This window comes from Electrophorus electricus, chromosome 13 (assembly GCF_013358815.1).
Source record: "Electrophorus electricus isolate fEleEle1 chromosome 13, fEleEle1.pri, whole genome shotgun sequence".
Taxonomy (NCBI): Eukaryota; Metazoa; Chordata; class Actinopteri; order Gymnotiformes; family Gymnotidae; genus Electrophorus; species Electrophorus electricus.
Window position 1 is genome coordinate 12,287,819 of NC_049547.1, and position 23,057 is coordinate 12,310,875.

The window sequence follows — 23,057 nt, forward strand, 5'->3', positions numbered from 1 at the left end:
GCTTTTCTGGTGAGTGTGATAAGGAATAATAAAGAATTATATCCTGAGGCTGAAACAGGTTAAAGACGGTGCATTACGGTGGTACATGTGCCTTAGGTCACTTTTCAGGACAGCGCATAATCCAGTAAGGACACGGGAATCATTTTTTCTAATTCCAAGGTCCTGTATCCTTTAAATTGATGCCCCTGAGTTAACCACGCCATTTATGCAAATTTCATGGAATTTGTGCATTATTTGGGTATATGAATAAATAAGCGAGGAACATAAATATGAATAAATAAGACGTGAGGAGGTTAAATGGTTTAGAACTGCACATGCTGCCACTGACTCCACGTTTCCCAGGGTTCCCACTCCGTCGGGCCTGTGGCTGCAGTCTTGTCTTTGGGCTCTTTGAGCAGTACTGTGCTCAGAGCCACTCGTGTCTGAGGAGGGGACATGATGAGAGATGGACTCATCAGAAACCAGGCCCTGAGGAAACGTCTTATCCTCATTTCGATAAACACAAAACGTTCAGCGCGAGGCAAACCCTTCCCTTCAGAAGCGCTACTCGACACAAGTCAACACTTTTTAAAAATCCCTTTGTTATTCCCTTAGCTTTACCGTCTGAGCTCTGCTTCTAGCCTAACATATATACACACATATATACAGCACAAGGGCTGGCCGGCACGCTGAATGGTTTCCCGCATCCGACACAGCCTTTAAGGACTCGAGAACTACGGACCCGGCACACAGATACATTTGGGAAGAAATGTGGGAAGATGATATTAGGTAGGTTTGGAGACGAGGCAGTAGCCAGCTAAGGCAGGGCCGTGGGTGGTGACATTGGTGTTGCGCTGCTGTAAATACCCAGCTCCCCCGCCTGTCTAAACTCCACACGCCCAGTGGACGACTAACACTGTCATGTTGGCTTTTGTCAACTTCCTGTTGATTACTTTATTTACTCTCCTCTAGCTGGGCTACTTGGAGCGTGAACAGGGCAGGTGTGGAAGCTCAGGCGACAAAACATGCCACAATGCAAAACAGAGCCATAAACACTCATGGCCTGCAATCGACATCTTATCTTATCCTAAATGTCTTCCCTAATTGAGAAATAATATTAGCTCAGCAATACTACAGCAATACTGCGCACAAACGTTTTATCTAAAAAAAGAATTATGATGACTGCATTTTCAGCATCTAGCATGTTTAAAGAAAAAGCAAGTAATCAAGTAGCACGGTGCATCAGAGTGGAAATGGGGGCATGTTTCTCCTTTGTGTTAGGGCAAAACACCTCAGTCTCAGCCTTTTTTGACAAATTGGTTGTGAGGCTTTAGTGACTGATGCGCATATCGCAAAAATCATTTCTGCTAAGATTCCCTCTGTGACCTGCCCGTGGGACATGACAGGCTCCACGATGCATCACTCTATCAAACAGGATCTTTCTGGGACAATGCAAATTATGACAAATTCCATCACCCCGCGTGATGCGCCTTGCCGCTAATCTCCCTAATTCCAGGGACGGGGGAAGGTTTAGTGTGCTTTAGCTGAGGGGCATGTTATCTGACTAGACGACGATGGACCAGCAATGCCCATCCCTGTTCAGACTGCACTCATGCGTGTGTGTGTGTGTGTGTGTGTGTGTGTGTGTGTGTGTGTGTGTGTAAAAACCCCACAAAATCCCAGTTTTCTGTGGAGCCAGTCTGGCTCTGAGGCTCTGGTGCACACGGGCTTTTCGAGTGGCATGGCCGTCCAGCTTCCACCGGGCGCTCGGTCTGACACGGCAGGCGGAGGTGGGGCTCGAACAGTGCTGCGATGGAAATCCCACAGCTCTGAGGTCCCAGCCTCTCCAGGTTAGCCGGACGGACAGCACGGGGACAACCTGCGTGAGTCATCTCTAAAGGCAGGGAGAGGCAGGGAAACAGAGACACATGCCTTAAAACAGCCTGCAGTTCAGCAACCCGTCAACAGATGGCAGTATGACTGCATGAAAGCGAGAGAGCAGCAGCCACGGCACTGCCTGGGTAGGTTTCACAGCTCCTGCACCTTCACAAAATGCTCTTGCCTACATATAGCATTACTGTCTGGATCGGTATTTATTTAAAATAAAAGCCATCAGGTCACTTGAGTGATTATCTGATTACTATGATTTCATAACAGGAAACATCATTATAATCACCTGCACTTCCCACTTCCTTTTGTAATATTTTGTAAATCAGCAACTTTTTTGGGTTTGATAATTATAAAGAGGATTACCACACTATTTCAAATTCAAGGATTGTGCAAACCTGTGGCTTGGTCGTACGCTTTTTTGACGAAAAAGAAAAACCCTTTGCATTGTAAATTCATATTAGGGGTTTCTATGTATTCCAACTATTTTGCAAATATATGGTTTAGTACATTTCATCTTTATTGTTACCACAGTGTCAACACTGATATTCATATCACCAGACTCACTTATATTATTAATAAATCTGTGTAAAACTGAACATGGTGCCCTGGCAATGGCAAAAGGCAGCTTAAAAGAGGACATTGTCTATTATTCATCCACAACACTTTTATATCTGTACAATGGGCTAAAATGACAATGGCTAATGAAAAATGAATGACCAGGGTTAAAAGTTACAACTCAAACGAAGCCCTCAATGAGAAATTAATGACGACACAAGTGGCCAAAAGTAAATGGAACATAAATGTTAATATCATTGAGCCATCAGTTTTAGCTACTGCCATTAAAAAGTAACATCTCTTTAATAAATTAAGACAAAGCTGTGATGCTCGGGCACTGTTGCATGAAGGCCCAATAGCCATGTTTCACCGAGGACACTTACTGTCAGCCACACACAGAAAGGCTCCGGGAGATTACAGTGTTCCGGCCAGGAGAGGAAATGAGCTTAAAAAAAAAAAACCTCACTAAAACAAAAACAGCAGTCCACCAGCAGCTTCTAGAGACACAGTTTTCATCCTGAATACACTACGGAGGCCAATCCACCCAGTTTTCGACCATTCATTGGAATAACCTTTCAAGTCTAACACCATTTGTCTACCATCCCTCCCTCTCTGCTGCCTGATCCCTTTTTTTCAAACTCTCTCTCTCTGTGAGGGGTGAGTCTTTCTCTGCTTGTGTGTGCGATGCCCCTGCTACACACGTACACACGTGCACGTGCGCACACACACACACACCCCCGCACACACACACACCCTCCCCCGCTCGCCGCCTGTCCTGTCAGTTCTGGCCTCTCATCACCGAGAGCATACAAACAGTGGCATGCAGGAATAGAAGCTTTCGTTACCATAGTAATAGGATGGACACAGAACTCCTCTTTCAGACGCTGATCAAACCGGACAGTGCTCGCTGCTTTTCTTTTTATGTATGTATTTGATATTTACTTAAATATTCCAGCGCTAAAACACACTCATCTCACTCAAATACGGCATTTCTGTAGATAAATGAATTACTTCGAAACTGCACTGCACAAAATGCACTTGTCTGCCCAAACCCTGAATGCGAGCGTTTTCGTGAGCGCGTGATGGGTGAAACCTGTTTTGCAGACACACCAAGCGGGCGGCACTCGCTCCCTTTAGCTGCGCACCGCTGCCGTCTGACGGCTCTCCGACACGTGTCAGCACAGAGCGACCGTAAACACACTCATCCACATTAAATCCTCCATTACTGCCAAGCCATGTTAAACGCACAGATCAATCCGCTCTTTTCCAAACCCGACGTCACCTAATGTGTTCACAGCCCCCAAACCGGGCACTTCCGTCCTGATGAAAACGCCGGCTGGAGAGGCAGAGGACTGAGTGGAGCATGCTGTCTGGGATGATGGTGGGGGTTATTATTCTCAACGGAGGTGAGACAGAGTTCCTTCTGTGAGGTTTAACAGATACGTGGCTGATGCCCGCTGTCCTGACACACACGCACACCCACGCGTGTGTGTACAGAGCGGCAGAAGCAGGGCCAGCCCTGTCCTCCTGCCCGTGGCTTGTTGACGCGAACCGAGGCAGTCAGGCACCAATAATACACGCAAAGCCATTCCGAGGCAATTAGGATCAGATGTCAAGGCAGTGCCGTTAATGAAGGAGTGTGTAGCGAGGGGAGTACGGGCGGCGCAGGAGCCCGAGGAGGCGATGCGCTCTGACAGAGCTCCTTCCTGCGTCCTCGCCCAGGACGAGCTAATACCAGCCCTAATGATGTCGCGCGGTGGTGGATAGCGTGCCTAACGTGGGCTATGATTCCGCTAAAGGACTGCCTCCATAGCAACCTGAGCTCCACCAGCGCATGGCAGGTCACACTGGGGAGATGGGGAGGGGGTAATTACCCCCTCTCGGCGTGCAGTCTGCTTCCCGCCACAGAACCGACCTTCGGCGGGTCACAGAGGGTCTCTCACGCCCGCGCGGCAATCGCCTGTGCCGTCACACTGACAAATGCGCGCGCACACACGGAGGGACGCGGCGGTCCTCGTTACAGGACAGGCCCTGGACGCCGAGTGCTTGTCAAACCAGAGCCGCCGTAGGCTGCACGTACGGGCCATTTCCTGGACTGGCCCAGCACGGACGTCTCCCTCCACGCCACGCGCCGCCGGAGGAGGGCGGTCCGGCTCCTCGCGCAGTCGCGGCTAATCCGTGCAGCAGAGGCGTCCAGCCTACGCGCGGCAGCTTCCACAGATCCCCCGGTGAGGCCGTAAAAACCAAACGCTCATTTTTCTTGAAGCCAATTGCAGTCTAACATCCACCTTCCACCCCCCCCCCCCCCAACCCCCTTCGTTGTCATGGGCGACACTTTGCTGTTTTATTGGAGCTGATAGCATCCTCGCATTGTTTGGGCTCCATCGCTGAAGAGCCGTCCCACTGTTCTAGCCTCCAGCGGTTCAGATTATTGGTGCATTATTTCACGCGTGCCTAGCTCTTTTATCAACTACTTTTGAAGTAATGTTAATAGGCTAGAAAATTGAGACATTTATGAAGGATAGGCCGTGTTTATGAAAAAATCCATAAAGTACAGCATGGGTGAGGTGAGATAAAAGTGCTGTTTTAATAGACAGCGGCGAAGGGGGCTGGTCGGACGCCTGATGAGCGCCTCCCCTGACACCGCTCGCTTTTATGGAGTTCATTCTGTTGTATTGAAGCTAAACGTCTTCATTAATCCGCACACGCCACACGTCCTTCCCGCATCCTTCCACGGTAGGAAGCCCACCCGCACCACCTCCCGGTTCCAGCAACGCTTTCCACGCCGTGTTGCGAACGCAGATCTACAGGCTACGAGGGGGGAAATTACGTGTTTTTCACGCCGCTCGTGTAATCAAGGAGGAAACATGGCTACAACCTCTGCACGCTTTCTCTCGGGAATTTGTTTTTGTGTGTGTGTGTGTGTGGAAAACTGCTATTAGCAAAAGGAAATTGCGAAACCCTGGGCACTCACGCTGACCTTCTCCAACACTGAAACGAGGGAGAATAAATCCCACCTTTATTACAGGACCTTTATTACGGTTGCTCTTCCTTCACCATGCACTGTCTGTCAGCATTGGCCTATCACGCGCTCAGCGAACTTGACCCCCGAACCTACTAACAAGAAGGTCAGGCAGCCTAGCTCACTGTTTTAACATGTTTAACCCTCATAAGAAGATTATTACAATTACACCAGCGCGGAGGCAGCCTCCTCCGGCTCCACCCCTCTGACACTAATTGTGGGCGTCAGGTCCTCTTTTCCCAGCTGTGCAGTGGTCCACTTTGACAATTTCCAAAATTCAATGCAAATCCAATTGTAGGTCCACATGAGGCTTCTGTAGAATAAGCTGTCAGTCCCAGCGGAGCGGGAGAGCGTGTGTATTCCCCAAACTGGGACTCGAAGCGCTACATCTCCTTCTAGCCTGTAAATTGGATTAGCACAGAGAATTCCAAGGGTCCCATCCCAGGGCAGGCCATTCACCACGATCTCGCTTGGTTCGAGCAGCACAGCCTCCAGCGCCGCGCTGCTCCGCTTTGGTTTTAAGCTGATGGAGAAACCGGGTTCCTAGCTGCTCTACTGGTGGGATTCAGGAGAACAAGAGCCATTACATTTTGAAGGTGTGCTGCGATGGGCAATTTGAGACTCATGCTGTTAACTAATACTTTGGTTAATGAAGGGTCAACTCTAACCATCTGCCAACACGCAAGCTTAATCGTCTGTTATGAGGGAAAATTGATTTTTTTTTTTTTTAACAGAAAAATGCTGCTCCCCTCCATATAAGTGCTGCACTACTGAAAGATCAACAGTATTAGTGTAGATGTGTTCACTCATCGGACGCTTCGGGAAATACAGGGCGAACTAAGTCCTTTTACTACAATAATATCATCTTTACGTGTAAGGCTTTGGAGTCTGACAAATTCATCTGTGATCTAAGACTTATGACACATAAATAATAAAATAAAAACAAATTAGTTGGAGGAACCGACCTCTGACTCATATCTCAAGGCAATGACCACAACAAAATCTGTCAAGCACCCCAAGATTTCTCATTAACAACATCAGGGTTATTATGCTAAACACGACCTAAAACTAGGACCTAATCAACAGTGTAACTGACGGAAAAAAGGCATAAACAAACAAACAGCAAATGAAACTGTTCTCATTTTTCTGCCTTCCAGTCACCAAAATGAAACATACTGAGTGCCTACAGCGACACAAAAAGCACAGTATAAAGGTTAACGAATTGTGAAAATCACAGCTGATAGGAATCTGACAAATAGCCAAACATCATCATCAGATTCCTGGCAAACAGAATTATGGGGTAGCGAGCGGCACCTCAAGCTCCTACTGCCCAGCGTATCGAACTCCTCTCTCTCTGCCTGGAGGTGACCACCCACGTCTCAGCGAGGCCGTCTGCAGGGGGCCTGGCATTCAACACAAGGCTACAACCGAGGGCATCCCAACAGAGAGGAAGCCTGTACTTGTATTACACTCGGTTAATGACCACTCTTTTTTCATATATCCATTAAATTACGCAATTAAATACAAAGCAATTTCTCTTTTAGCACACAGAAGATGTTAAAATGCTGGAACAATGGGGGGAAAAAATATGACAGTTCCAGGGAAATAATTAAGATGACGGGGAGGAAAAAAAGCACTCAAGCTAGGCTAAGCTATTCTCCTCTCCTTTAAATGGGATTTAACAATTAATCACTAATTATTCCTGCGAACGGGGAGGAGGGCGGAGAGTGCAATTCCCTGAGCGGCTCGGCGCCGTGGCGGCTGGGCGCGGGAGCCACGCCCGCGCCCAGCCGCACGGAAACACTCGTTCTCATTACAAGCGGCGCACGGGGGCGGGGGGAAGCGCATCTGCATGCGCACAGCGGGGGGCTAATTGGATCAATATGTGAAAGCTGTCTACTGCATTAGGACACTGTTAATATACTTTTTTCCAATTTTGCAAATGCAACGCGGAGACAGTGGACGTTATGCGCAGCAGGGTGTGCGGAGCACGGCATTTTTATCCATGACTGAGCTGTTGAATTTCTGAAATGACGCTAGCTGGTCGCAGTTTTAAAGGAAATTAATGCAGAACAGAGCCAGTGAAATGCATTTTACACTATAATGCTTTGTTCCTTCATAGCTGTTTTTGGATGAAGAGCAGCAAAATAAATAAAAATAAATGTGCCATTACTGAACCGCACTGACTGTAGTTCAAATGCCCGTTTTGAGTTTGGGCCAAGATGACGCACAATGAGGATTTACAGGAACAATAACAGTTCACAGTGCATTTCTCAGGGAATTAACACAGGCCTAAGCCGTGCATTCCAGCACTGCGCTGGGCAGCACGGCCCGAACACGGCCGCGGCGCGCGGGAGAAGCTGGATCTGGTTCAGGGGCAGAAAGCACAGCACACATGTTCTCACTCACAGGGCCAACGCGGACCAGAGCTGGAGACTGCCGGCATGAGATGGACTCTTGCGTTGTTGACAGTAACTTGACAAGTATAATCCCCTTCCCTGGCTGGGTAAACAGTAGTGCCAGCCAGGCGTGGAACCACACTTATAGTTCCTGAGTCTGGCTTTGGAGTTGCGACGACTATTTGGTTTTGCAGCGAGGGGCGAGGTCACAGGAAAACCCGGCACGCCTCATGGCAAGCACATGTGCAGGAAGTCGGATATACGCGGTTCCGGGCGCCTCCCAGCTTGTTTCGGCACGTCCGGGTGCGCGCTCTTGGCAACCAACATCCGCTGAAAACCAAGTACACTCTCTGCACGCGAGAGTGCATCAAGAGGAATGGCCATCAGCTCCTCCCCAGAGTCATGTGACCACCGCATGCACCACATGCATGCATGTTCCTTTCACTCTTTGCTAATGAGCAGATCATTACACTCACATGGTATCTACAGCCAGCCACTGTGCAGAGTGTGAGGGTGTACGTGTTGTCGGGGCGATGCCCCCACTGTGAGTGTGCCACACAGAGGGCGAGCATGTGCAGTTAGATAGGCCTTACCCGCACAGCCTGGCTGTAGGGCCCGATGCTGGCCGGGGCCCAGTGAGAGAGGCTCCGCACATGCAGGGTGTCCCTCTGCTGGAAACAGCCCTCTTCAGGAGGCAGCGCCCAGTCGTGGAGCAGAACGTCCATCCGCAGGAGCTGACCCGCAGGCAGCCGTGCCTGGATGCACACCCTGGAGGGAGGCGCGCGTTAGTTCTGGAGGAGCCGGCAGAAGTGCCATCGGCGAACAGCGGCGGTGCTCTTTACCTGGCCGGCGGGCGGTGTCTGAATAACGATCCGTACACGGAGTTGACCTCGCTAAAGTCCTCCATGTCCTTCACGTAGAGGTGAACCAGCACAACGTGCTTTAGCTGCCATCCGCTCTTCTGCAGTTCACCTGCCAAAACAGAAGCGCACGTGCTCGTGAACACAGCAACGATTAGCTTCAGATTCAGAACAACTCACCATTCTGGCACGGATGGGATCAAACTGGCTCCGTACAAAAATAAAATGTGAGGGAAAAAAAATACTGGGCTCTAAAATATTAATTTGTGCCTTTCACAGTGATACAGCGAGGAAGGCTGAGAGCAGATCTGGAGGCAAGGCCTAGAGCCCCATAATCATTTCATACATCATCCAGTTTGTTTTCCCTTTGCAGACACTGGCATTCCAGTGTACTTCACAGGGTTCGCTCATACAAAGAAGTAGTGCATTAAATATTAACTTGTTTAATATTGTCTCACTTCGGTGAAGCCTGTTTGGCAATATGAGGCGATAAACATTAAATATGCTTTTCATCTTCCGCTGCTCTTTCTAAGGAAAAAACGCCCATTTTCCCCCAACTTTTTTCTTCCTTGTGTGAAAGGCTGCACTTTAAAAGTATGCAGGCAATAGCCCAATGCACAGCATACGTGTGGCTGTGTGTGTGTGTATGTTTACAGACGCGTGTGTATTCTAAAGTCTAATCTGGAGTGCCTGTCCTTGTTTGGTGAGCTTGCAGTAGGCAGGCAGGTGATGAACAGAGCCCCTGACACACACACACACACACGCACACACACACACGCACACACACACACGCATGCACACACACACACGCGCACACACACTCTCTCTCTCTGCTTAAAGGGTGTGTGCAAATGTAAAGTGCAGGGGGGGGGGGGGATGAAAGCGTCTATGAAACAAAGGGCTGTTTGCTGCTTGTGTTGCGCCGGGGCTGCTAGTGGAGCTGAGTTTTAAAAGCTAAAACTCCACCACAGTTCCCAGTGTCCAGTGGCAGATCTATTTGTCTCCGCCTCCACCACCTGCTCGTGAGATGAATCCCAGAGCCTCTCCTGCTGCTCTAGCTGGAATGGCGGGGCTGTGGTCCGGCCCCAGCCCTCGCGCGTCTGGGTCTGGCCGTCTCACCCTGCAGCAGCGCGAGGGCCTGCTGGGTTTGGCCCTGAACATCGGCGCACTCCGAGGAATCACCACCGATGCCCGTGATCCACTCATAGCCTCCACGGCTTCTGCCCGAGCTCCTGGGCTGGCACTCTGTAATGAAAAACACCAGCATCAGACAGCTAGCAAGGCTACAATGGGTGTGTGTGTGTGTGTGCCTGTATCGACTATATCGCATTGGTGATCCAAGGCAGTAAAGAGAAACAATGACACACACAACACCACGAATGTTTTCATGTGTGTAATTGGAACGCTGTAAGGAGGACGATAATTCCAAACAGACATGAAACAAGCCTGCTGACACAGGCCATGCTCTGGCCATAAAGATTTAAACCAGCACGGCCCTGGGGCCTGGGCCGGCTTCATGGACAGATTACTGTAAGATCAATCGTGAGAGACACCGACGTGACAAGACCAATCAGGATTAAATGCAAAACCATCAGTGTCATCCTGCTCATCTATATAAATCAATAGAGTAGGTCTTCAATGGAGAAAGGAGCTGAAAACTTTTTCCTTGATGATGGATGTCAGAATACATGTCCCTGTCATTCTACACAGACGGGAGGGAATTGCTCCAAGAATGAACTGACAGCCCAAAAGCTCCAACGGCAGCTTTCAGTTACAATCACTACAGGTAAATAATTGGGATTATTCTAGTCTGAGAAAGCAGGTCCAGTTTAAGCACTAGAAAATACTATGCTAAAAGTTATGCATTTGTGAGGAGTTGGGACACCTTTAAAAACACCTTAGGAGGTTTTACTCATATTGTGCAAAAGTAATTAAGCCATGAGGACAACAGGCATATGAAGCCTGTGAAAAAAGAACCCCACTGATCTACCCTCGCTGCATGATCCATACACTCCCACCACACGCACCTGTCTCAGGGAGGACCCGCTCACAGATAAGGTCGCCCACTGACGCAAGTTCTGGTCGCAAGTGGTGGTCGCAGGTTCGATCGGCGCATGGCACCTCAGCAGTCAGCTCGTCTGCGTTTCTCAGGCACGGGCAGCCACCACGGGGCAGGAGGGTGTGTGCGGAGCCCTGGAGCCGAACCCGGGCGAGAATCAATCAGAGAGTAGGGGCCAAGGAAGCACTCCAGCACAACCAGCAGCAGAGCCGGCGTCGCTGCTGTTCCAGTAACCCCGCACGCGCGCTGCATGAAGGTGTGCAAGCATGGAAAAGACGCTAACTTGTTGGTGAATTACATGTGGGGGAGCGTGGGTTTTTTGACACAGGAAACACGGTTATTACAGCTGTCACTCAAAGGCGCTGTCTCGGGCATGACATGCTTGAAGTTTCTCAGGAGCACTGCACTCTCTCTGTCTGCTTACCTCTAATCCTCGCCACTGCCTTCTATTTAATTGCACACAAAAGCAGAAAAACATTTGGCCTTCCCAAAGGCACACATATTACCTGACAAAAGGCAACTGAGTGTCACACATATTAATAAATATTTCAGATCTCTTTAATCCCCTGCTGTCATCTGCAGTTGGCCATATGATAATCAAGTTAATTACACTCTAGCTGCTCTTAGCTACAGAGAGAAGAGCCTGACTAGCATTAACGCGGGACAAACCCGCCCCTCCCCGCCACCCCTGCCAGTGGCCCTCGTCCTGTCTGTGCCCCCCCCCCCTCCCCTCGCCCCCCCTCGCCCCCGCCCCCGAGCACCAGGCCGGTGTTTCCTGTGAGCTGGTGTCAGTGTGGATCTGTCAGGCAGATGGAAAGTGCTTTAGACTGCTGGAAGAGGAAGCTTCTCCCCCGGACCAGACCTGGAATCTTCTAACCCTGCACAACAACCTGCAGGGCCGGGGCGGGAGCACACTGATGTGCTCATAGGCACAGGCTTTTTACCAAACAAACTTCTCACACACACACACACACACACACACTGTATTAAAAGACAGAAGGAAAGAAGTGTCACAGCGAGTCCCTGTACACTGCGCAGCAGCCCAAGGGCCTAGTCTGCGCCTCCCTCTGCGGCGACAGAGCCACGCATGTCTGAGGCACTCGTTACAGGCTCAAACATGTGTCACTCAGGAACTCTCAGAGAGCGGCACTCCAGCCCCAGATGGTGCCGTTTTGTGCTGCTGTTTGTAGAGCTCCAGACGGCCCAACGTTGATCTGCCTCCAACAGATATCGAAACCCATCTGACACAGAGCCGTCAGCAGAGCGTCGGCCGGCTCCAAACATGCCCGGTCTGCCCTGGTGTTGTGATAGACTTTGAGGCCAGGCTTATTTGGTGCGTCTGGTATACTTCACTCCTCGTGGCAGAAAGCTGGATGAGGTCCAGCAGATGATTGTGATTACCTGGGTTTACCTGAGTGAGAAGAGCCTTAATTTGAGCAGACATGTTTGTTAAGCTACGGCAAGTTTTGGGCAGGAGCGAATATTGGAGTTGTCAAAGTAGGCAGTGAGGAACACACACAGTGAAGGAGAAGAAAGAAAGAATAAAAAGCACGAGAGAGAGAGAGAGACAGGGTGTGTGAGAGAGAGAGAGAGACAGGGTGTGTGTGAGAGAGAGAGACAGGGTGTGTGTGAGAGAGAGAGAGACAGGGTGTGTGTGAGAGAGAGAGACAGGGTGTGTGAGAGAGAGAGAGACAGGGTGTGTGAGAGAGAGAGAGACAGGGTGTGTGTGAGAGACAGGGTGTGTGAGAGAGAGAGCGAGAGAGAGACAGGGTGTGTGTGAGAGAGAGAGACAGGGTGTGTGTGAGAGAGACAGACAGGGTGTGTGAGAGAGAGAGACAGGGTGTGTGAGAGAGAGAGACAGGGTGTGTGAGAGAGAGAGAGAGACAGGGTGTGAGAGAGAGAGAGAGACAGGGTGTGTGTGAGAGAGAGAGAGACGGTGTGAGAGAGAGAGAGACAGGGTGTGTGTGAGAGAGAGACAGGGTGTGTGTGAGAGAGAGAGACAGGGTGTGTGAGAGAGAGAGAGACAGGGTGTGTGTGAGAGAGAGAGAGAGAGAGACAGGGTGTGTGTGAGAGAGAGAGAGACAGGGTGTGTGTGAGAGAGAGAGAGAGAGACAGGGTGTGTGTGAGAGAGAGAGACAGGGTGTGTGAGAGAGAGAGAGACAGGGTGTGTGTGAGAGAGAGAGAGAGACAGGGTGTGTGAGAGAGAGAGACAGGGTGTGTGTGAGAGAGAGACAGGGTGTGAGAGAGAGAGAGAGAGAGAGAGAGAGACAGGGTGTGTGTGAGAGAGAGAGACAGGGTGTGTGTGAGAGACAGAGACAGGGTGTGTGTGAGAGACAGGGTGTGTGAGAGAGAGAGAGAGACAGGGTGTGAGAGAGAGAGAGAGACAGGGTGTGTGTGAGAGAGAGAGACAGGGTGTGTGTGAGAGACAGAGACAGGGTGTGTGTGAGAGACAGGGTGTGTGAGAGAGAGAGAGAGACAGGGTGTGAGAGAGACAGGGTGTGTGTGAGAGACAGAGACAGGGTGTGTGTGAGAGACAGAGACAGGGTGTGTGAGAGAGAGAGAGAGACAGGGTGTGTGTGAGAGACAGAGACAGGGTGTGTGTGAGAGACAGAGACAGGGTGTGTGAGAGAGAGAGAGAGACAGGGTGTGAGAGAGAGAGAGAGACAGGGTGTGTGTGAGAGAGAGAGACAGGGTGTGTGTGAGAGAGAGACAGGGTGTGTGTGAGAGACAGAAAGTGATAGAGACACAGAAACAGCGTGATAGACACAAAGAGAAAGAAGGCTAGACAAAGAAAGAGATTGAGAGAGTGACATTGGAGCAAGATCTCATGAATGCCTTTTTTTATGAAGTGCTCACGCATGGACAAAGGTGACAGTTCAAGGTTTTTAAGATTTGCTAGTTGTTTAAAAAAGAATCATAGTCTACAAACACAATTACTATTAGAAGGTATAACAGGACATATCTTCTGAAATAAGGGTCTCTATTTTTTTGGATTTTACTAAATGACAGGCTTTGAGAAAGCTTGTTAAGAAACAGGCTTGCTAAGAATATACTTTTCACCTCCTATCCAATAAAAATGTGTGCTTCACCAAGATTTGACTCATCCAGCTGAATGCCAATCTGGAAAAATCATCAGCTTTAAATGCTCACTGAAGGGAACTTACACAGTTGAATCAATAGCTGCAATTATCTAAGCTGCTATATTGGCAAAGCTAAAAGGTGGAATGAAACATGGGACGACACAGATCTACGCTTACGGCAGTGAGCCCACTCCCCTTGTCCTCTGTGTGCATCTTTGTGAAGCGCAGGTATCCGACAGGCGCGAAGGCGTCCGCCGAGTGGACGACCGTCTCCATGGCGTCACTGCAACGACACCGACATCAGCGCCAGGGCCATCTCCTAACGCGACCCAAACGTACGTGGCCCCGGGACGACGCTCTAAGGGGCGGACTGGTAACGTGAACCCAAGGCTGAGCCCACTAGCGTTGAGCACAAACACACAGACAAGCAAGAAGCATGCTGCCATTTCTCCGCCCGCGCAACCCAAGGCGCTGCGCTCATGCCACTCACATGACTATCCTCCTGTTGAAGAGCGGGCAGTCGGTGGTGAAGGTCTCGTACTCGCCGCCCTCTCCACAGACGTGCACGCCGTACTTCTCGGAAAGCTGCCGGAAAGTTAGCGCACATCAAAACACAGCACCACAACAAATTTGTCACACAATGTACTAACAAAACAGTTTAAGATCGGAATTCCTGACAAAGTGCAATACGATTATACTGTTGCACACCAGTGGCACTCTGCTGTCTGTGGGAAGGGGGACTCACGCAACAAATGGCCAACATATGACAGCGAGTTCATTCGGGGTGAAACGACTGCACAACGAACACAGTTTGTGGACAGGTACATGAGTGTGTGTGTGCGCATTTGTAAACCCTGACCTCTTGCAGATAGGACTCCATCTCTGCTAGAGGTTTTCCTAAATGTGTTCCAGGATCCAGGCCTGCCGACACACAGATCACAAACACAGCAGTGATTGAGAATGACAGCAAAAAGCCTGAGTTGACAGTGTTTGTGTCTCTCTCCCCCAGCATTTCTCTTTCTCTCGCTCTCACACACAAACACGCACACACAAACGCGCACACACACACACCTTGGCCCCAGCTCCTATTTATTTGACTTTACAATTGTGTACATAGATCGCTCCGGGAAAGGTTAACAAATTTCAGTCTTGCTGAAAAGTGAACCCTCGCCTGGTTCCTGTGAGCCTAAGCGGGGGGAGGGCTTGTTTATTTGTATGTTCTCTTTAAATATGGTGCAGGGAAGTGAGTCAGGGATCACACATGTGCTCAATATACAACAGGATAACGGAGAGATGAGAGAAAATGAGAAAGAGTCAACGATGCACTGATGAGCTTAAGTGCTTCTGAAGCAAGTTGTGTCGGATATTCCAGGTCACCGTATAGTCGGCCGAAAGTGTCTCGGAATCCTTAGGAATTACCTGGATATTTACGTGGCAAATAAAATGCGACTTTATCAGCGATTAGGTCACAATGATGAATAAAGATGGGAGTATATAACAAACGCGTCACACTGCTGTCTCTTCATTAAACATATGGTTTAAACAATCAGCATCACTGATGGAAAAAGGACGTCAGCCCTCATCTTTTGTAATGAGTGTTACTTCCTTTATTGGCAATAACTCCAACCACACGCAGTCATGCTCCTCAGCCGTGCAGAGTGGTTAGGAGGTATTTTGGCATATTCCTCTATACAAAACTGGTTCAGCTTATGTATAATTTTAGCGTGTCTTGCTCAAAGAGCCTGCGTCAGCTCCCCCCCGCAGCAATAGGATTGAGGGCAGGACTCTGACTTGGCCAGTCTAAAACACAGAATTTCCTGTTTGAGCCACTCTGTTGTTGATTTTCGCCTGTGTTTGGGATGGCTGTCATGATTCTTGCCCCTAACCTCTTCGGAGGCTTAGAGCTGAGACAGACACTGCAGACTGCACGGATCTCTCCATACAGTTCGCTGTAGCTGCGCGGATCTCTCCATACAGCTCGCGATCGTCGGTCAATGACTGCAAACCATCCGAGGTTGGAGGCGAAAAGCAGCCCCACACTCCCCCCATCACGCTTCACGGATGGGGTGAGGGTTTGATGTTTGATAGTATGGAGAGCGTTCAAGTATAACTGTGTACAGTTTCCTAAAAGTAACAAAAAAATAGTGTCATCTACAAAACATTGTGCCATTAGTCATGTGAAATATAGTAATATGTTGTTGTTTTTTTTTAGCTAATTACTCCCACCTGGTTCTGATCTCCCACCCATGGCTTTGTTCTCCTGTCTGATAAACATGTGCTTCCTTCATGCCAGTACTTATTGAATAAAAACCACAGCCCAGCTAAGCTACATCACACGCAGACACATGCTATTCTCAGTACACTGCACTGTCCTTGAGAAGGACAAAGAAGGCAGAGTCTCAGTCGTCGTTTTCAGAAAGCTGTAGTAAAGCCCTTGTCTTCATGTGCCCAAACCACATCACTAGACAACATACAAAGCAATAACAGCAATAGCCACCACAGCAGAATCAGTGGATCATTATTATAGACTTTTGTCTATAGACTATAGACAAGAAAATTAAGTTGCAACCCGAGTTCCAGGATGACCTCAGAATTCTAAATCTTTTCCATAAAGGGGAAAAGTGATTTCTCCTGGAGCAGTGCTCAGAGACCAGGAACCATGGCCCATAGCTAATATCAAACTATTAAATGGTTCTGAATAACCACCAAAATATGTCTGTCTCTGCTTTCCCTGGGACTGTCACTGAGCCTAACAACGTGCTCATAATACCATATTTGTACTGGCTCTTCATATTTTCATGAGCATTTATTCAGCAGCTGATAAGTGGAGCAAAATAATACATTTTTATAGATTTTGGGAACCGTTTCATGCATAAAAAAAAAACAAAAAAAACAACAGTTCATTGACAGGCTGAACCCCTGACAAATCAAACACACACACAAAAAAATAAAATAAAATCAGATTCCCCAGACACTTGACATCAAACCGTTCATTCACAAGCCTTCCATTCTAATTGTCTCCAAACGCTGCCCATTACAAGAGTCGACTGAACTGGGTGGAAGAGAAGTTGTAGGCCCTTCTTTGCTCATTTTCCACTCACAACATAAGTGGTATGGGTCCTGACTGTGGGCCCTGAGGGAGAGAGTGAGTTAGGCGGAGCTTCTCCACCACGTCACGCTGCAGCGCTTTCAGAGGCTGGGGAGAAGGGACCTCCACCCTAGCCCTGGGGGGGGGGGGGGGACGGGGACGACGACACACGACTCTGCTCGTAATTAGTGTGAGAATATCTAATCTGCTCAGCCTCTCTCATCGTAACCCTGCACAAAGGTAATAAGGAGAACGCCATTAAAATTCAATATCCTTTTTTTAATTAGACATGCCCTTTTAACAAATCTTGATGATTGGCTTCATTTGGCTTTTATAATATGTTCATTAAGATCCTTCTCTTAAATAAAACATCCATGATTTGATATTTACTGCTAGTAATGTGATTCAAAAAGCATTTGATTGGAGGGTATAATAGTAACGATGCTGGTCAAAAGGAAAGTACATCTCAGAGGCAATGCTACACAGCATTTCAAACGCCCATGAATTCACAGCGGCTGCCATTCACACGCAGACAGGCTAATGTCCTCTGCCGTCCACAAATCTCTGGCCTCCTGATTCATTTCATGTGAGGTTCGCATTGCTCTCGCTCTCCAACCACCCCCCCTCCGTACCTGTTATTACCTGACCTGAAGCCAATTACCTCACCCCATTATGCCACATTAAACGCAAATAAGCCCACTTCAATTCGTCTGCCAGCAGCGCGGCCTCGGTGCACTTCAGACAGACAGGGCTCTGCCGAAAGCCCACAGAAACGGCCGTCCTCTAAAAGGCTTTCATCCAGCAGCCTATAAAAGAGCAATTAAAGTCAGTGAACTTTCAAACCAGCATACTGTGCTGCAGCGAAATGGATTCGGAAGCTTCGCTGTTTGCGCTGTGAGTGCTCCGGGTGCACTTTTATACTGCGCGTTTGCTGGGTGTAGACAGGGAGGTTGTAGTCCCATCTCTCAGAATGAATTGGGAAAAAAGATTTCATGCTGATGACAGCACTAAACGTTACCACTAAATGTGGTCTTACTTTGCAAAAAGTTATATAGGTGAACAAAAAATGACCTTCAATATTAATTCCCAAATCACATGGTTGACATATAAAATAGTACAACGGCACAAAAAGATCCTCAAAATCGACCTCAAGCCTTCCTATAACGGCGGGCTGGTCAGGCTCATCGCCATTAAACTAATTCCAATAATATAGAGAGTCTCGCACTTTAGATTTTATCCTGGTGATTATTTCTGTTAATCACAAACAACTACCAAACACTATAATTAACGACCCCTGGAAAGCACACTTTCTCTGGCTACGAATTTAATTGAAAGTAAATCAGGCCAAAATCTTCTCTGACGCTATTATGGAGAGCGCTGAAGGAAAGCCTGGGAGATCCCAGATATCGTCGGCACTAAGAGCGCCGGCCTCGCACGGGTTTGTCTGGAGGTCTGGCGTTGCCATCTGACAGCTTGGCTTTAATCCCTGCCTCCACGAAGGAAAGTGAGGAAAACTTTAGCTTTTAAGTGAATGAAAAAAAAGGATCTTGTGCTTGGTGTGTCCTGTGAACAGCGGTCCCAAAGTCTGAAGAAAACAATAGCGCTTTATCATCACCCCATCAAAAGGAGACGCCAGGCGGGGGGGGGGGGGATGAGGTAAGAGGCAAGAGGCCAGGTAGAGACATGAGATGGTGAGATTAAGGTGGATCTGAAAATTTGCTCGAGCCCTAATCTGAAATTCAGAGGCTGTACACAGAACAATAGACATGGAGTGAATACAATTCCGGCACTTCAGGGATGTAATCTTTTGATCCAATGAAGGAAATAAGGGAGCGCATGCAATTATAACCTCATTTGATGTTTATCTCATGGAACTAAAAGGGCTTAATCCCTCCTGAGAAGGTGTAATACGGACCGCTATCTGGAAGCCATACAGCAAATATATATAATAAAAGCATTACATTTTCAAATTACAGATCATGGCTTGAAATCTGAAATCTCTATGCAGTAAAAAAAAAAAAAAAAAAAAAAGACAATGCAGATTGGCTTAGCTCAACAGGCAGCACAATGACTTTTAGAAGATTTCTGAGCATGTCTAGCCAGTGAGTAATCCCTGTTTCTCACTGGAAACTTAGATCCTTAGTCACAGACACCTGCGGCAAGGTGGCCTCGCTCAAGGTTACGCGGAGCAACCTGAGGGCACGCTCATCTGTTTACTGCCATTCTGTTCAGATCATGCCACTTTAACTGTATCCCTCACCTTTGCTTGTTTTTGGGTGTTTGCTTACGTACTGATGACTGCGACGTCATCGGCAAATTATGAGTTCACCTTCTGGATTATTTGGGTGAGATCACATGCATGGCATTGAAGGCGCTCGTCTTCGTCGCGATGAGGCAGCAGGAGGTTGCTGCTTTAAGTGCTGCCTACAATCTGCTTCAGATCATCACTATGAGTTATCACTATGAGATACTGTTTATGAGCTGGAAAAAAAGCATTCTTTTACACTCAAAGCATATACCCCTTTATATGTTGAGGATGAGGCTAAGTTAAGGTTAAAAATATTACATAAAATGGCCAATTAGGTGAGAAAACTGCAGTGCAGAATTAGTAACTGACTCATGAAGACTGTGCTGAAGGCAGGATGTGAAAGACATGCCCAAGCAGCAGACAGACACAGTGTGTGGAAGAGCAGCCTCTCAGCTTCACGTGCAACTCAAGTCCAGCTCAAGCCAGTGGAAATCGCCTGAGCATCTTCACTTCTGCAAACCAGGTGATTAACTAATTACATGAAGGCTATAACATAAAGATGACGCCTTCTTAGCATAGCCAATTACTGCAGTCTGTGATCGTGAGGAATGTGGGTTAGAAGTGCATGAACTGCAGCTCGGGCCGTCTGAATGACGCCTGCATAAACGCACTGGCCGTGGTACCAGGACAAGTGCACGAACGCATCTACACTGCTACCATGACGACCATGCGTACGTACTGGCCATGCTACCACGACGACCCTGTGAATGCACCGGCCATGCTACCACAATCGGCGCAGCAAAATTGTTTGCGGTTGTATAACTGTGCTGTGCATGCACAGCCATTCCAGAACAACCCGATTTAAAACTACTGCACCCAGACACACTGGGCCAGAGGTTCCCTACAGGAATATTATTTAAGTGTGCGATTACTCACTTGTATCCTCCATTTAACGGCCATCTAATATCACCCTACATCTCTCAGAAGATGCCTCAAGACCACAACACACAAGTAATCCATCAGAAACAAAGCCAGAGATTGTCACCCTGCATCCTGTTTTGATGCTGACATGGCAGAGGAGGGTTCTTTAGCTTCTCCTGTGGTCCGAGCAGGCAAAGCTCGCCCTGCGGCTCACCTGGACGTCGCCCCGGTGCCGCCTGGGTGTGACGTGCGCAGCTGATCAAGCAAGCAGCGTTGGCGCCCGGCTGGCACCGCAGGGTCGCTCTGTTCCCTCGCTACTAATTACCCACGCCCAGGGGCAGGTGAGCAGTCAGTGCCGATAACATCTCGCCATTCTCCCTCGGGCCAAGGCGGGATAAAAAAAAAAAAACAACCTCAAACTTACTGGTGTTAGTTTTCCTGTCTAATTATGAGCTTCCAGAAATTTGGGGAATCTGCTTTCAGAGGCCTGCCTGACGGGTGGCCGGGTGGGGCACAGCCGCGGCGCATGGCTGAGGAGGGCGAAAGCCTCCCGGCGTAGGGCGATTTCGACATCCCTGCATGTACAAAGGGCCTTTGTGTTCGCGGGCAAACCAAACCAGCGTCATCAGCATAATTCCCTCCCTGATGTCCTGACTCCGGGCTCCTGGCATCGTGCCATCCCTCATATCGAAGCTCACGGATTTCGGCTTTTGCACGAAGAAAGAAGACTCTGCACATGACAACAGAAGAGAGAGGCCCAGAGAGACTGGAAACAGAGAGGCAGTGTTCAAAGTAAGGCAGCATCACATCAGCACTGTAAACAGACACGCGTTTTTAAGAACCACGTTCTACATACTTGTTCGCACTGAGTTCTTATACAAAAAGAGGTGCTATTAAATTTTGACAATTCTAATGCCTTCACTTCTTTGCTATGTCCCATTATTTTATTTTATTTTTCTTTGTTTTTTGTGTTTTATTTAATTAAGACTGCATACCGTGTAAGTTTAGGAGAAAACCAGCAAATTTGCCACAGATTTAGAGGAAACGTATCAGCAGTCTACCTGTAAAGCTTTTCAACTGGTGCCTAACAGAAAGTGACAACAGGCTCTTAAGTGCACAAAAAAAGCATTTGGATGGTGATTTATTGCTGCCAAGTAGCTGGAGAATAAAAAAGAACCATTTGTGACCTAATTATCATTCATCATTCCTGCTGTCAGGCAACTTGGGTGTCAGGCAGACAGACTAACAACCTTCACACAGAGAGCTAGCCGCAACAGGAACAAAAAAAAAAAAGTTTCTCCTCCTCAACTTTTTGTGGGCAACTTGATATGTATCTCGCCTTAGGCAAGCAACACACAACAGGTGACAAGACACTAACCTTTCCTCTGTCACCCTGCCATTTAACGGCTTAAATGAGACATACAAGATTATAATTTGAGCTACACGCCCCACGTGCTCTGAGGTACGCGTTAACCCAAAACACACCTCGGCTCCCAAACAAGCGCTGAGGCATGCAATTACCGAGGGCTTTCATTAATGGGCCACACATTCATCTGCGATCTCACTTCAACTGTCAGATTCCCTGCCTTATCTTCTCACTGCCTTTTCGTGCTACGTGCGGACTGATGATTTGGGTTTTAGTCAGAGATCCTCTCGTTCCCTCTCCGGTTTCATCCGCCCCAGCCCGGCGGGTTTTCTGCCCCAGGGAGGGCTGAAGGGGCCAGCCCTAAGCCTTCAGTGAAAGGGGGGGGGGGGCGGGGCCGCCGGACTGCTCTGACCCTGCCGGCTGAGGGTTCTCACCCACCCAACGCTGCCACTTTGATAAGGAGGGCGTGGAGGCCACTGGATATCATCTCCCTCAGCAGGGCTGCCTGCTCCCGCCGCCACAGGTAGGCCAGGGGTTGGAGCTGCAATCTGGAGCACCTGGAGGGAGGGTAGCAAAGAGAGAGAGAGAGCGAGCGAGACAGACATTAAACTGCCTGAAAATGAAAGACAAATAAACACAAGTAGGGAACGGCAGCCTGAGAGGAAGGATAAACGCGGAAAGAGATGAAAGTGTGTGAGAGAAGAGAGGCGCTGCCACAGGAGCTCAGAGGGGAAGCAGAGGTGCTCAGGGAGCTGTGACAAGCTAAACTACTTCAAAGGCGATTAAGGCTTTCTGCGTGCCCGGGCAGTGTGCCACCACAGTGCTCGGGCGGGACACACGTGGACGCCCCCACAATGGCAGCTCGGCTTAGGCCGGGCGCGGAGCTGGAGCGAGCAGCGAGATTAGTGAGGGCTGGCCACGTCCCACGGCGTTCCTGCCTCTTAGCGCTGTAGACAAGGCAGGTAACCTGAGCTCAGAGCTCCAGACCAGGCTGTTCGCCCTGAGGAACTAGACCAGGCCCTGGAACAATGGCTGCCTGACATCTGTGTGAACTGACTGACACAGAGAGACAGTCAACACTAGGGGCTAGGAAGAGAGAAAAATGTTTTTAAACTCATTAAAAGCAATCATTCTATCTTTTGAAGAGAAAATACTAAGAAATGAAGACATGTTGAACATGGGTTTATGAGAGAGAGTTAAATCTGTTAAAATATCAGCCCAAAATGCTTACTGCCACACTCTTAGGGAAAACCATAAATTAGGGATAAATATATTATATATAAATATTCCTGCTCATAGAGTCTAATGTTAAAAATGCACAAGTTACATATTCTATGTCTCAATGCTAATCATTTGTATGTAGCTGTCTATCATTAACTTTCACGTGTAGAGCTGCTGCTTAAATAACTGCCGTAGGTTAATGAGCGAAGCCAACAGAGGGAATATGATGTGGTTTACTTACACATGTTCCACCCGAACTCTTTGGTAGTCAGACAGAATGGCCCCAACTGACACAGCTTCAACACTCTCCTTCTCCTGATAAAAACACATAGGTCCATTTGTAGTAAACACATAGGAACATTTGTAGTA

At 48.5% G+C, this 23,057-nt stretch overlaps 1 protein-coding gene across 3 annotated transcripts in view; it reads right to left on the bottom strand.

The window, feature by feature from the left end:
* The window catches only part of dph6 (diphthamine biosynthesis 6), a 47,905-nt gene that overhangs the window by 11,834 nt on the left and 13,014 nt on the right, over positions 1–23,057 (bottom strand). Inside the window, exons 4-13 of one of the 3 annotated variants that reach the window (XM_035532779.1) lie at positions 22,930–23,003; positions 21,906–22,024; positions 14,704–14,765; positions 14,335–14,429; positions 14,022–14,127; positions 10,733–10,898; positions 9,825–9,950; positions 8,688–8,817; positions 8,439–8,613; positions 1,673–1,873 (exon numbers count right to left, since the gene is read on the bottom strand). In XM_035532779.1, the coding sequence (XP_035388672.1) occupies positions 1,868–1,873; positions 8,439–8,613; positions 8,688–8,817; positions 9,825–9,950; positions 10,733–10,898; positions 14,022–14,127; positions 14,335–14,429; positions 14,704–14,765; positions 21,906–22,024; positions 22,930–23,003 (1,059 nt within the window). In that variant the 3' untranslated portion in view covers positions 1,673–1,867. Of the gene's footprint in view, positions 1–1,672; positions 1,874–8,438; positions 8,614–8,687; positions 8,818–9,824; positions 9,951–10,732; positions 10,899–14,021; positions 14,128–14,334; positions 14,430–14,703; positions 14,766–21,905; positions 22,025–22,929; positions 23,004–23,057 lie in introns of those variants that run through there. The other 2 variants (XM_035532778.1, XM_035532777.1) reach the window with 2 other exon arrangements.